General features: G+C 34.2%; 1 protein-coding gene across 7 annotated transcripts in view; it reads right to left on the bottom strand.

Moving 5' to 3' along the window:
• Znf407 (zinc finger protein 407) overlaps nt 1–15,018 on the bottom strand; it is a 433,003-nt gene that overhangs the window by 248,130 nt on the left and 169,855 nt on the right. For 5 of the 7 annotated variants that reach the window (XR_009227120.1, XR_009227121.1, XM_046448589.2 and 2 more), the window contains exon 4: nt 13,513–13,587. The exons of 1 other annotated variant lie outside the window; for it this stretch is intronic. Coding sequence is in view for 4 of the 6 variants with exons in the window: in XM_046448589.2 (XP_046304545.1) it covers nt 13,513–13,587 (75 nt within the window). In the remaining 2 variants the exon portion in view is untranslated. Of the gene's footprint in view, nt 1–10,998; nt 11,703–13,512; nt 13,588–15,018 lie in introns of those variants that run through there. One more of the 7 variants, XM_058580689.1, reaches the window with a different exon arrangement.

Here is a 15,018-nt window from a genome sequence, read left to right as displayed (position 1 = left end):
ATGAATATGTTTTTGTTACATTTGTATAACAGGATTAAGAAGAGAGCCCTTGTTATTTTGTATCTCAAGTAATGTTAACAGTAATGATGTCAGCCTTGAAAGAAAAAATAGCTCAACAGACTGGATCATTATAAAAGTTTTACAACAATTTGCTGCAGAATAAAAACAAGCACTTCTTATTCACTCAAAGTTACTCTGCTTCTATGTTATTTTTCTCTTTCCTCAATAAGAATGTTAAAGAGAAAGAATTTAGCTCTCATAAATACATTAAATAGTATATAATTTATTACCATTACAAAGATTAAAACTTCTGAGAAGTTATTAAGCATGATATACACAATTTTACCAAAAGATATGCATAAATGTATAGGTTTATCAAATAATTATAAAATCATAGTGCTATTTTACCAAAGAAAAAAAAATTCTATTACAAAATACACAGGTGACATCTTATAATTACTAAACCAAAGGCAAGTCTTTCTAAAACTGTTTTTTACATCTATTAAATGTAAAGTTTCCCTTTAAAATCCAAAATCACATGATTTCTATATTATTCTACAATAAGCTACTTGATGTTAAGGCAAATAGAATATAGTGAGCCACTGATATTTGCAAGGTGTATGAACTGAGACCTTCATAAAGCTATTTGGATATACATCCCTTCAAAAAACTTGGTAAAATATTAAAAAAAAAAAATAGGTGACACTTGGGGCTGGGATTGTGGCTCAGTGGTAGAGCTCTCACCTAGCATGTGTGAGGCCCTGGGTTCAATCCTCAGCATCACATAAAAATACATAAAATAAAGATATTTTAAAAAATAGGTGACACTTTTAGACGTTTAAGGATTCTACAAACAGTCTCAAATCATTAATAAAATTATGAATAATGCCAGGAAAGAAAAATACTGAAAAAGTTTCTCCTATACTTTGTAGACCATTCTACTATATCCTTACTATAGTAACAATCAATTTGTAACCAAAACAAAAATAATAACAAATGATGGGGTCTCCTAGAAGAACACATACATGTAGCCACAGACACAACACACTAGATAACAAGATGAGGACAGCTGAGCAGGATTCTGCCTTTTCCTATCATCCTAGGGGCCTCCATCAAAGTTGGCAGAAAAGGCAAATGAAACTAGAGTGCAAACTATGAGGAAATAATACTTAGAAAGCAGAGCACAGTAATAAACTAAACATAAGAGGCATTCCAGAAGAAAGTTATTTCTGAATGAAAATCACAACCGATAGATGTCATTTTTGGATGAAGATGTGTCAGGGACACAGCTAATCATGTGTGTTTCTTAGGAAAGGCTGAGATAGGCAAGTAGTCCTACCAGTGAGCAGAAATCCTCAAGAGCCTGAACCCTGGGTCTGACTCTTCTTCCTGAGAGAGAGCATTTGAGAAGAAATTCTCTTCTTTCTGTCCTCTCTGGCAAACAAGGGTTGACTTCTCCCTTCTCCTCCAAAGTTCTTCACTCAGCACTTCTGCACAATGTGGCCAGCTGATGGCCCCCACTGCAAGCTATCTGTTACTTAGAAAAACCTTCCTAAAATGCTCAAAATGAATAGGTCTCATCATAAACACAAGCTAGACAGTCAAGTCATTTCAGTACAGCTACTTCAGATAAATTGTTACCATAAACAGTAATGATTTTCTAAAAAAGAACATTTTTTATTGAAAGTAAGATGTTTTCCATTTATATTTATTAGCCAACAAGAAAGTCATGTTTTCAACATTCAAGAAAGTTTTCCCCGCACTGAATAGGAAAGTTTCTATGCTCTTAGGTACAAGCAGATAGGTGGACCACTTGAAAGTGGGAAATTAAGGTCTTGCCTCAAAGTAAGCAAGTTAGAAATAATCTTTGGTTGTCGTGATTTAATTGCCCTACATCATTTTTATTTGTTCACTCAGTAATATAAAGACCACCCTGTGCATTTACCATCAAGCCTGAACACTAGAACATTACATTCCAGATTCTAACATATCCTAAACTTCTGCTTCTAGTGAAGAATAATTACATGCTTAGATATGTTGTGGTTCTTTATTTTAATGTCATTTCCAGCAGTTGCGTTCTTTGAACTAAATGGTTTTCTATTTCATCACTTCTTTAGGTATTACCCACTCACAATGAGCTTTCTGAAATACGTATGCTGGGTTCTCCCACTGGCCAAGTGATGGGCTCTGACAGAATGGTCTCTGAACATACTCAATTTAAACCTGAATTTCTACCGAAACTTACATGGTGTGCTGCTACTCAGGTATCAATAACATTAAGAGTGTTAAATCTATAAAATTCAACAGCCCAGTACATAAAAAGGAAATCTCTATGTGCAGAAGACACCTTCTTCAGTGTGAAGGAGACCTTCCCAGGCCTATGAGATGTGGAGAAGCTGCTCCAGAGGTGACGGGGCATGGAGCCCTGTCCATTCTCCACCAGAGCACTCAGCTTCCAGTGCACTTCCGTGGTTACACTTCAGGTGAATGTTCTTGGGGGTTTGTTTTTATTTATTTGACCATTTACTTTTGTTGTTGTTAAGAAAACCAAAAATAAATTAGTTTGAAATAAATAAAAACAATATTTTCCCATCTCTTCAAACACACTAAAGCTTTGAAATATGCCCATATACATTAGTATTAATTTAAAAAATAAGCATTAGTGTAATTTCTTCAGTTACTTTTTCCTTATTGTCAAAAATCTTATCACATTAATAATATACATGAAAAAAGACAAAGACATGAATCTTAAAAGAAAAACATTTAGTTTGAAATTTGTTATCCCAGAAATAAGTATACCACTATCTAATTGCCAAGAATATATGATATAGCCATATGACATAATTATAAATAGAAGATGAGAAAAAGGCATTTTGAACACTACAGTGAACCATAAGAATGAAAGAGGGATATTATCATTTTAATTAACTTCAAAGAAACGTTGGGCCTAATTGAAATAAAAATTTTTATATGCATGTTGTGTTAAATTTGCTGTTTCCCATAGTGAAAACTTCTTGAATTTCATCATTTAAAAACAATTAGTTTTAAAAGTTTAAAATATTATACATAAATATATGTATATGTGATTTTTTGAAATTTTATAAACATTAATACATGGTGGCTTCACCAGCTGCAAACTGAGAAGAGAGCATCTTTAGTATCACAGACAGGAAAGCTACCAACCATCCGAGCAATGCACTGAGGTTGAGCATGCATGTTACATACAATTTTAATCACATAATACAGTTCCAAAAACTTCAAACTGTGACTACAGATCATGAATTACACTAAATGAAAGTAGGTCTTGAGAACGAAAATTTCAATGAAGGTTTTAATATCCTGAGTCCATTGATAATTATGACTGTCAACTCCTCTCTCAAAAGCTCAAAGCTCAAGAGAAAAAAATTGAGGATTATCCCTCTAGAAATGAACTAAGTAGCCTGAAGCCAGGAAATATATCTTTTTAAAAGAAAACAAACCAGAATGTGCTAAGTGGTACTTCAGCCTTCTACAAAGAAAGAATTGACTATGTGGGATATAATCTAGGGAAAGCTTTAAAGAGTGCGACAAAAATTGACCCTTGAAAAAACATACACTCTGACCCCAGGAAGAAAAATGGGGAGAAGTGACTTTCAGTAGGACAGTGAGTGAAAATACCATGCAGAGTCTGCTTAGATGTCTTCTCATTTCACCTTGACCCACCTTTTCCTATATTGAGCTTACTACCTTAAGCAGTACCTAAGAAATCATCATTCATAAAACAAGAAGAGACCATGATTTGATTAAAATGGATGGAAATAGATGTTTCCCTGAAAAACAGATCTTTATATTGACATCATATGCTAGAAACATTTTTAAAATGAAATTAAGTTGATTCACATGAAATTAACAATAGTTGACTGTTTTTAACCTGTTAAAGGTCAATTTTATATGATTCAAATGGAGAAATATTAATAGCTTTGTAAGTATCAGGGTAATGATTCTTTTTTTTTTCTAATTATCTTTAGTTTATTTATTTTGTTGCGGAGGATCAAACCGAGTGCCTCACACGTACTAGGCAAATGCTCTACCACTAAGCCCTAGCACCACTGAAAGTGAGTAAAAGATCAGCTGAAATGAATGATGGACATTCTGCAGAACTGCAGGGTGATTATGAGACAAAGAAGTCTCCTGTGGAGCTTCAAGATCATCTTACTTTCTCCTGTGAGTGCAAATGTGAGAAAACACCACACTGAGTAGACAGTCCCTTTCTTCTAACCTCACAATAGATCATGCAGATGATCCCACAAAGAATTCAGGAAAAAACTATCTTAGAAAATAGTCTATATTAAGCCTTCGTTTTGTCTATCATAGTACTACAGCATAAATAGAAAACTCATTTCTTATCTCTTAGAATGGATGACCAAATTGTTTTAATATGACCTGACAAAAATCACTTCCAAAAAGTTCTGTTTCCTGAAAATTCCTCAGAAAAAAATTAATTTGGACTTTTATAAGCAAAAGACATTATGAATATAAAGAAACTCTCACAAAAAAGTCAGTTAATATATAATGAAACTGTACCAAAGTTGGTAATTAAGCATAATTGAAGGCTGCAGTGAACATATAGGCCTTTGTTCTCTTTAATTCTGGTACTGAGTGGGAATTGAAGATAAGCACTTAGGGCATATTTTAGTCAGAGTCCAGATGTATAAGCCCCAGTGTTCTAAAAGTAATTTAAGTGAAATAAAATGAGAGAATGACAAAAAATATTCAAGATACAAGCTGAGAGAAAACACCTATGTTCTTAAAAATTCAAAAGAGCAGATATTCTCAAATCAAAATTTGAGAGTACTACTGGACTACATGGTAGCAGAAAAAGAAATGAATTAAAAATTAATTTGTTGCATTAAACATTAATGTATTATCACATGTAAAAGCAACTGGAACATTCATACTACTAAAGTTCTACCTCAGTACCTCTATAGAGTTCAGTTTTACTTTTTTCCTATGTAAGAATGAAATAAGAAATGAAATAAAATAGATGTCATTTTAGTAAGGATTATCAAATATAAACCACATATCTGTGACCTAATAACTTATGAACTAGTACTGGATAAGATGATTATAATGCATGCAATATTACTACAATCTTTGGATTTCCTTTTAAGGCAGGGAGACATACCTATAATAAAGGTATGTGTGTAAAGGATAAAAGAATGTCTAACCTAATATTTCATTTACAGATATTTCTATACATTTATATAAATTAACTCTGTATCATCTAATGTTCCATTGAAATTTGATGAAAAAGATCAATAAAAGTTGGAATAAACAAGAAAGGAACTCAGAGAAGACAGGCCTCAGATGGGACTTAAAACAAATATATGTTTTGAAGTGTTCCAAGAGAAGTGGTATGTTGGGTAACTGTATTGCAAAACCTGTGGAACCAAATAAGAGAAGTGAGTAGGAAAGAATTTTTCCAACAAAATACAATGGATGATTAAAAGGCTTATTTGCAAGTGGGTCAGCAACGTGAATTAAGGAAGAAAGGAACTGAATGTGTCGCCAGGCAGGTGAAAAGCCCAGGGAGCAGCCAGGGGAGGTGAGGAGCTCAGCACTGGTGTCTCCACACAAGTGACAGTGTACGTGCCCACCACCTTTCCCTGAAGCTAATCTTCCACACTGTCAGAGACATAGTTCTACATGTTCTCAACTATACCAGCTTCCTTTATGCAAACAGTAAAAGATCACTGGCAAAGCCACAGTCAGGCCTCTCAGCCTGATTCCAGCTAAGTCTCCAAGTGTCATCCTCAGAGTCTCAAAATCCTTCCTCAAGAAAATCATCTCATTGGTTTCTATTTCCTAAAACAGTGCAAACACATCTCTGGGATCTCATTTCTTCCCTTAGGTCCCTTTGCCCAAGCTGTATTCAAGGTCCCTGAGCTCTCAAAACAGGGGATAAAAACAATCACATTCTTAGTCTGGCATGGTGGCACACACCTAGAATCCTAGCAGCTAGGAGGCTGAGGCAGGAGGATCTCGCGTAAAAGTCAAGTGCTAAGCAACTCAGTGAGACCCGGTCCCCAAATAAAATACAAAACCGGGCTGGGGATGTGGCTCAGTGGTCAAGTGTCCCTGAGTTCAATCCCCAGTAATGCACCCCCCAGCCAAAAAACAAACAAACAAACAACAACAACAAAAAAAACCACAAGCCTCGCGGGGATTTTGAAATGCTCTAAGGCCATGCTTCACTTCAAACACAGCCCTATACAAAGGGCTTTTATAAATACCCCAGCTAAAGAAGCACCCTTCCCACCCACTCCCTGGAATAGCACCATGTTTTACTGGCATCAGAATCTAACTCTTGATAACATTCTCCTTTCCTTTATGTATGTGTTATCCCTCCATCCATGAACAACACAATTAAGGTTCACGAGAAGGAAGGCTATGTCATCTTCAAGCACTGCATCCCATCTACATTTTGAACAAAGTAATGAATATGCTAAAGTTTGCTTAAAAATAAATAATCAGTGATGAATGACATGTCCTTATTTACCATCACTCCATAACAGCCCTCAGGCAGGAGTAACTGCTCCCTTTACTAAAAGAGTTCACATCTTAACGGAAAACAATATTTAAAACCCTAGTATGTTCTAAAGAATATGAATCATATAATATGCATGTTTACTTAAATGCCTAGGAAGAAAACACATAAAAATGTGTGGACATAAAAATGAAAGGATAAATATCAGAAAAAAGGTAGGAAAAAAATCTTAACTTCTGTTATATATACTACTTTCACTTAAAATTTCACATTTACTATCATAAGCATTTCTTTTAAAGCCAAAACACACATTAATTTATCAATACAACCGAGATACACTAAAAGAATCAGTATTTTTGATACAGCCAGAGACCCTGGTACAAAAGGGGGGGAAACCTCCCTGACTGGGGTGGGGAGGACTAAATAAATGTGTCTGAACACCAAACTCTACAAGGAAGCAATATTCAAAATTCTAAGAATCAGAAACCACATGGAAGCAATACACAGAACTGCACAAAATTTTCATAGGCTAGGACACTTTAAAAACTATCTAATGACAGGACTAAACAATGTTCAACAAAGTGCCCCCAAAAACAAGTTGCTAAAGATATATGCACTTCCAGAAAAATATTGACTTGACTTTTTAAAAAATTCCAATTGCAAAACTGCTCTTGAATTATGTGGTTTTGATTTATGTAAGGTTGTTAAAATATATCGCTTACATAAAATGGGACTTTCCCTTAAGGGAAAAAAGGATGAAACTGGAAATAACAGTAGTAAATAAAACACATTCCCTGAAGTCCTTCCCACTTGCTAGAGATGGATCACAATTTTGGCCCTGAGCTTCCCAGCAGTAAACATAAAGAGGAAAACTCAATTACATACATGATTCGCTACTACCCAAGACTAAAATGACAAATTGTTTCAGAAAAGCAGAACTTCCTGGAATAGAGACCAGAGAGAAATCACTTCCCTGAGCCTTATGACAAAGACATGACACATTTTCATCAACATCATCCCAAATACTATATTTTCAATAAATATGAGTTACTGTGGTTTCTTCTTAAAATATTCTTGAATTTAACTCATTGTCATAATAACGAAATGTATAATTGTTAAAGTCAATTATATTAAGAAAACAAAAACAACACATAGAAGGAAACAGGAAGAATGAGAGGATAGAACTGAAAGCAGATTAAGAAGTGAATGAAAGGAATGTTTCCAGAATATTAAAGTGAATTATCTAAAACATGGAATACAGATAATTTGTGTAGCTTTTGACTATGCATTGATTCTGGAGTAAAGCTCGTGTTGCTTCCTGAGAGCTGAGGGGCCCAATGGAGATGACCTGAAGTGGAGGGTTCTCCACTGCCCCAGAGATGAGCAGTGGAATCACAAGCAATCTTGATATTCTACACAACTGATACTTACTTGTTAACTTTCTCCTGGAAAACTTAAAAGCAGAAATTAAACCAAATATCCATTTCAGTAGTAAGACATAGCTCATAAAGTAACTACAACCAAAAAAAATCCACATTATCAATGCAATTGAGAAATACTTCACAAATCTCAGCAAGAAAACAGTACTTGAAATTATACATTTATCTCAATATGAACTATTATAATACATTGTTGGTTAAAGCTAGTAAATGCAGAAAGTAAGTTTTAAAAATCATAACCTGGGCTTTGGATGAACTGATGTGACTCCTATCTACCTTTCCATGGAGAGTGATTATCTCAAAAGGCCACCTCTTTACTTTTTCATAATAACCATGTCATAAGAGCACAGGATATCATTTATATTTAACTGTCCACAAATGGAGATATGGTAGAAGATGGAAGAAAGGCAGTCCTGTGCCCCAGCAAAAGTAGTTTTAAGTTAAATCCAACACCCTCCCAACTTAGGAAAATAAACTTGGCAAGATAAAAAAAAAATGGACATTTTTTTTTTATCCACTTTAGTCCACAGAGCTGTTTCTTGTGTAAATATTTTTAAAGCAGAGAGGAGTCCATAAATACTTTATTTTTCCTAAATTAGCCCTCATGGGGGACAAAGAAAAAGAACAAAAAGATTGCAAACCATGAATAGGAAGGAAGAAATGAGAAAAGACAACCAGTAAGTAATGGGTCAATAAGAGAAAGAGAGCCTAAAAAGTCTTGGAATACAAGCACACTCCAGAATGATCAGAGCATGGAAACAGCACATGGAATATAATGGCAACACACCCATGAGAACAAGTCACCATGCCAAAGAAACAGGAAAATCGTCCTTTAATTAAAGAAGCCATATACAATGAGAGAACATACTCAAAGTTGTTTCTTTAAAATGAAGCAACAACTAAAATTTAATATTAATAGGACTTAAGCATATAAACAGAATTTCTTCTAATAAGAAAAATTTTAGCATACTATTCTATTTAACATCAGGCTTTTTATAAAATATATTTCACTCACATGATGTAATCTATATTTCTAAACAACCCCAGTACCCTTGGTACAGAATTACCAATCACCATGGTAGGTGCATGCAGGCGTGCTTTTCCCAGAAACGTTTGTGTTCTGCAAGATATTTTCAAGTTTTGTGAAGAGTGTGAAGCTTACATCTAAACTGGAAAAGTAGAAAACAAGGATGATGCTTCTATATAATTTTTTTTTCTGGGTTTTTTTTTTCAATTTTTTTAAAAAAATAAACAACTGCAAATACATTACAATTCTTATTACATGTATACAGCACAATTTTTCATATCTCTGTATATAAAGTATGTTGACACCAATTCGTGTCTTCATACATGTACTTTGGATGATGATGTCTATCACATTCCACCATGCTTACTAATCCTCTTCCCCCTCCCTTTCCCTCCCACCCCTCTGCCCTATAAGTGTTGGCAAGGATGTGGGGAAAAAGGTACACTCATACATTGCTGGTGGCACTGCAAATTGGTGCAGCCAATATGGAAAGCAATATGGAGATTCCTTGGTAATCTGGGAATAGAACCACCATTTGACCCAATTCTATATAATTTTAACATACAAACTTTTCCAGACAAAAAAAGAGAAGGAAGTGAAATGACTTTCAAAAACCTATGTAATTCCTGTCTCATATTAGTGCCTTAAAGGACAATGGAACAACCATCAGGGCTGCCTGTCTTGCCTGCCCACAGTGAAAACCAATGGGGGTAATGGTTTTATTTACCAACAGTTATCAAAGATGCAGTTGAAAGGAAGACAGCTAACACTGAATCCCTAACATCTGAGAAAAGAGGAGAGGCCAGCTAACACTAAATCCCCAACATCTGAGAAAAGAGGAGAGGCCAGCTAACACTAAATCCCTAACATCTGAGAAAAGAGGAGGGTCCAGCACAAGTTGGAGGACTCCCAATTTGAATGACCTTGAAGGAAATTCTATAGAAATACTAACTAGCCCAGAGCCTGCACACACCCCACAGCTGTGCTGACAGTAAATGACTAACTGCAAGCAAAGACTTTAACAGACACTTCCAAATATGGCTCCACAGAAAAGATACTGAGGTTCAGATGTAGATACTCACTGGTAAAGGCACAGATACATTTCTTTCGGCTACATAACTGTTAAATACTTATATTTCAAAAGACACTTTCTAATGTGAAAGCCATGCGTTCATTAGCCTTCCAGAGCATTACCTACACAGACCTTTCTTGATCATACATACACACACACACACACACGCACACACACGCGCGTGCACACCAAAAACTAATATGTCAAATGGGGGATTCTGAGCAAACCTTCCCTCCTATTTACGCAGGCATTCAAAGCCCAGCTGATCCCAGGCACTGAACTGTACATGCCAAACAGTTCCACAGTCATAGACACCTGGCACTCACAGGAGATGCATTTGCAATGGCTGCTCCATTGTGGTGTTCTTAGATTACTATGAATGAATTCAAAGAGTTATAAAGATATTTGGCTAACTTTCAATACAGAGAGAATTATTCATTGGAAATAGGAAACACTGGAATGAACATGCCAATAAATTAGAATTTATTATTTTAGAACAACAAATGGATGGTTAACAATTAGTTGTTTGTTTTTAAGTGTGAAAGACCTCAGAAATACTGTAATATATACTACCATAAAAAAGTTAGTGCTAATTTAAGGACCCTAGGTACATATATGATTGCACATATGGTACAACGCTACATCATGTACAGAGAAATGAAAAGTTGTGCTGCAACTATGTACAATGAATCAAAATGCATTCTGCTGTCCTATATACCTAATTAAAATAAATACATTCTTTTAAAAAAGAACTATGTTCTTACAGAAGCCATAACTTCAAGTGTTCATGAAGTGTCAAAAATTTTTGAAATTATTTAGTAATATTTTTCCAGTGATAATCATGCTGACAAAATGTATAAGTTCATCAAATTTTAAAGTATATAAATTAATTTTTAATAAATAATATTTTGCATATATCAGTCAAACTACAAGGCCTAAATACTTGCAAACAAAATGCATTATTAATTTAATTGTCACAGTCTATTTAACTAACTTCTATTACTATTTGCCCTAATATGCAATGCATTAGAGGAAAGAATCAAATTCAAAACGTAAAAAGTAAACTGATTACACTGTCTTGGAGAATTTAAAAATATAGCAAGTTTTAAAATTACAGTCAAAGCATTAATGTTTCAAATAGGTAAGGAAAATATTTAATTTAATTGAGAGAACAGTTATGCCCCAAACTGGAGGTTCAGCATGCTGGCAGAATTTCCTTGCTTCCTAAAACCATGGAAATAAAACAAAAAGAAGCCTTTTGGCATTCCTCGGGCTGATTACAGAACTAAAACGATAGTCTCCTCTAGCTACAGTTGCAGATTATAAAATTACATTTCAGTGGAAGTTAGGAAAAACAAGCCTCTTCAGTAGGATAAACATTCAAAAATATCTGGTTTAGATAAATATTGCCACTTGGAATATTAAAAAGTAATAATCCAGAATGTAGGTGTATTTTCCAATCTTAGATTTGTTTCCTGATTTTAGGGCAAAAAAAAAAAAAAAATAGTGTCACGTCTCATCATAAAAGCTCACCGTATCTCCAAGAGGAGAAAGCCATTCAATCTTTCTGCTGTGGTTTGAAAGTGGAATGGCTTCCAAAGGACCATGTATTGAAGGCACCACCAGTCTGTGGCACTACTGAAAGACATTAGAAATTTTAAGAGTTGAGGCCTAGTGGAAGGAAATCAAGTGACTAAGGATGTGCTCCTAAAGGGGGAAACTAAGGACCCTGGTTTCTTCCTGTCTGTTTTTTGCTTCCCAGACATCATGAGGTGAACAGCCTCCTCTACCACACTCCCCCTATGATACACTGTGATACCATAGGCCCAAAGCAATCAGGCTCAGCATCCACCAATGGTCAAAATTTCTGAAACCCTGATTCAAAATATACATTTCTTCCTTTTAAGTTGACTATGTCAGGTATTTGGTCATGGTAATAGAAAGTTAACTAGCATACCTTTTCTAGCTTTTTGGTCTCCTTTTATATATTTAGAACTAAAATAAGTGAAAGAAGCCTGAAATACATAGGAAAAAAATAAACAGAAAAAACAATGGCGAATATCTGATTGAAAACAATGTCAAAATATTGTTTTAAGGTGTTTGAAAGATAACTAAATATTGATAGCATATATATGTGTAGGTACATGTGTATAAATGTACATATATGGGTAGATGAATTACTCATATGCAGTTTGGATCTGGATATGGTACACTATGAACAAATATTTCAATTTTTTAAAATTCCTAAATAAAAAGCAAAATGGTATGTTTGGGTTCAAATGTATAATATATAGAGTAGATGGTGCACACCTGTAATCCCAGTGGCTCAGGGGACTAAGGCAGGAGGACTGCAAGTTCAAAGCCAGCCTCAGCAAAAGAGAGTTGTTAAGCAACTCAGTGAGACCCTGTCTCTAAATAAAATACAAAATAGGGCCGGAGATGTGGCTCAGTGATCAAGTGCCCCAAGGTTCAATCCCTGGTACAACAAACAAACAAACAAACAAAAAAAAAAAACAACAACCTCTTCTGCAGAAAAGTCAAGTCAAACTCCTCAAAAACACACAAAATACCAAAGGAGCATTTTACATTTTTTAAAAGGGCTATTTAACCCATACAAAAAAGGCTGAAGAGGCTTCACTCTTCAGAGTACAAGAAGAATTTGCATCATTATGGACATTTTAATATAGTACTAGAAACTAAGGTTTCCAGGAGTGTCTGGGGCATTTGGATATCATCTTGGGGCACTGAAAAGAAGCTGGCAATCTACACTATATACAAGGGAAATGGCAGTGCTCATGCTACACCTGAGTGAGGTGCACATTTTAAAGGCTTAAAAATTTCAAAAGTAGCCAGTTCACCTGGTAACTGAAACTGCTCTATTTCAGTTCACCTAATATAATTAAGTCTATGTGATGAAGCTAATTATGATATAGTACCAAGAGACAGAAAATCTGGCAGTTGATGACATAATAATTGTAGTGTTATTTTTCATGACATGGCAACTGTAGTATTATTTTGGTAAGTTACAAGATGTATTTCTTTTTTAATATCAGCAATATTTAAGACTACAGTAAGAATTCAAAAATGTTATTTTAAAACTCCAAAGTTAAAAATACAAAGTTTGGTTTCACATATTTAGTTTAGCACATGCAAAAGTGGCTACAAAGGATGATTTCCCACAATTTAACTATTCAGTGCTTGAAAATTGTTTCAAAGTCCCACAAACACTTCAAATATTTCCAGACTGCAATTTAATAAAAAAAAAAAATTAATGTACACTGTTATATTTTTCTGGGAAGATGACATAAAAAACAATATTCAACAACAAAATACCACAATGAAAAATAAAATGGACTGACTTGATAAAAAATTCTAAAAAATCATGTTGATAAAGAAAGCCTAAAATAATAATTTAATTATATTTGTTAAATTAAAAAATGGAAATTACCTTTCTTTTGGGGTGCCAACTCCATGTTTGCCTAGCAGATGAGTATTTAAGTGCTTCTTCATTACAAAAGCAACCCTAAAAAATAAATGAAAGTAATTATAGAACTAAAACTTGGCTTTCTACTAGACATCTATATAGAAAATATTTAAGGATAATACCAACATATGTTTATATTCAGAAAACATGAAAATGCATACCATAGTGGCATTTTTCTTAAACAGAAAGCTTGTTATTGCATATGCTGTAATACTTGGAAAGCAAAGGAAATAACTGCACTGAAACTGACTGGTTCATTTTCTTACCTGGGTTTACTGCCAGTGACCAAATGATCAAAACAATGACTACAGTTTCTTAGAACCTGTCTCCACTGAAAGTTGGTAGGAAAGATAAAGAAGGACCTCAATATAACACTCACTGCCCCCTAGCCAATCCCATACTTTCATTATAAAATGAATTTGAGACAATATCGTTCAATTAACTATTTAAAGGCCTACAAATTAGTAAATGAATAGTTTTCATGAAGCTTTCTTAAAATCATGGTAGCGATTTGCAGAGGGGTTTTTAAACTATGTTTACTGTGTCTCCAGAACCAAAAAAAAAAAAAAAATGGTTTACTGCTAGGAAATATAAATAGCTAAAACAAAAAGTATTACCTGACAAATTATCTTATTTTACAGAAGAATCAGTTTACTTAATTTGATATTGCTTACATAAATATGAAATGGACAGGAGTCAGCAGCCAGTGCATGGAGCACCATTCTTCTACTGAACACAGAACAACATCAATTTAATTATGTCATGTGATTATTTAAAACAATTTAGTTCCCACTCAGAAGCAACAAACTGAGATGGCTCTCTTGATAAGTAAAAGAAAAAAAAAATTACTGTTGTAACTTTCAGTGAAAAGGGGCTTGCAAACATTTTTGTTAATTATGTATTACAGCTGTCCTTCATAAAGTTAATTACTAATAGCTGAAAGGCAACAGAATCTATTTGCATATGTACATGAAAGGCATGACATATGCAAAAATATGATTTTAATTAGCATTCTATGATATGAAAGGCTACAAATCAAATTGGCATGTTATAAGATTCTTAACATTAAACACTGAATTCATCTGGTCATGTTTGCACAATGGGCAGCTTAAGACTGTAAAGTACAGCAGTCTCACAGAAGAGACTTGCATAGAAACCCAAGAACAAGATAATGACTAAAACTGTGAATGCTTCTTTGAATATCTAGGCTATTTTGTTTTTGTTTATATAATATAAGGAAACTTTGGTTTGCAGGACAAACTAATAATCCTGAATTTTTAAATGACTGTGACTTCATTATGCATTTAATATGCTTACATTAACTAAAAATAACATTCATTCTTTTTTATATGGTAGGCAATAATAACTATGAACAATACACACTCCATAACTATAAATAACTAGTCACACCATCAATCATTAAAATTGAAGGATAATTACAACACTGAAGGTAAAAACTATGATAATATT

The sequence above is a fragment of the Marmota monax genome, unplaced genomic scaffold (genome assembly GCF_021218885.2).
Source record: "Marmota monax isolate L192 unplaced genomic scaffold, Marmota_monax_Labrador192_F-V1.1 WCK01_AAM20220418_F8-fsc00060, whole genome shotgun sequence".
Classification (NCBI taxonomy): domain Eukaryota; kingdom Metazoa; phylum Chordata; class Mammalia; order Rodentia; family Sciuridae; genus Marmota; species Marmota monax.
This window is presented reverse-complemented; position numbering and strand designations above follow the sequence as displayed.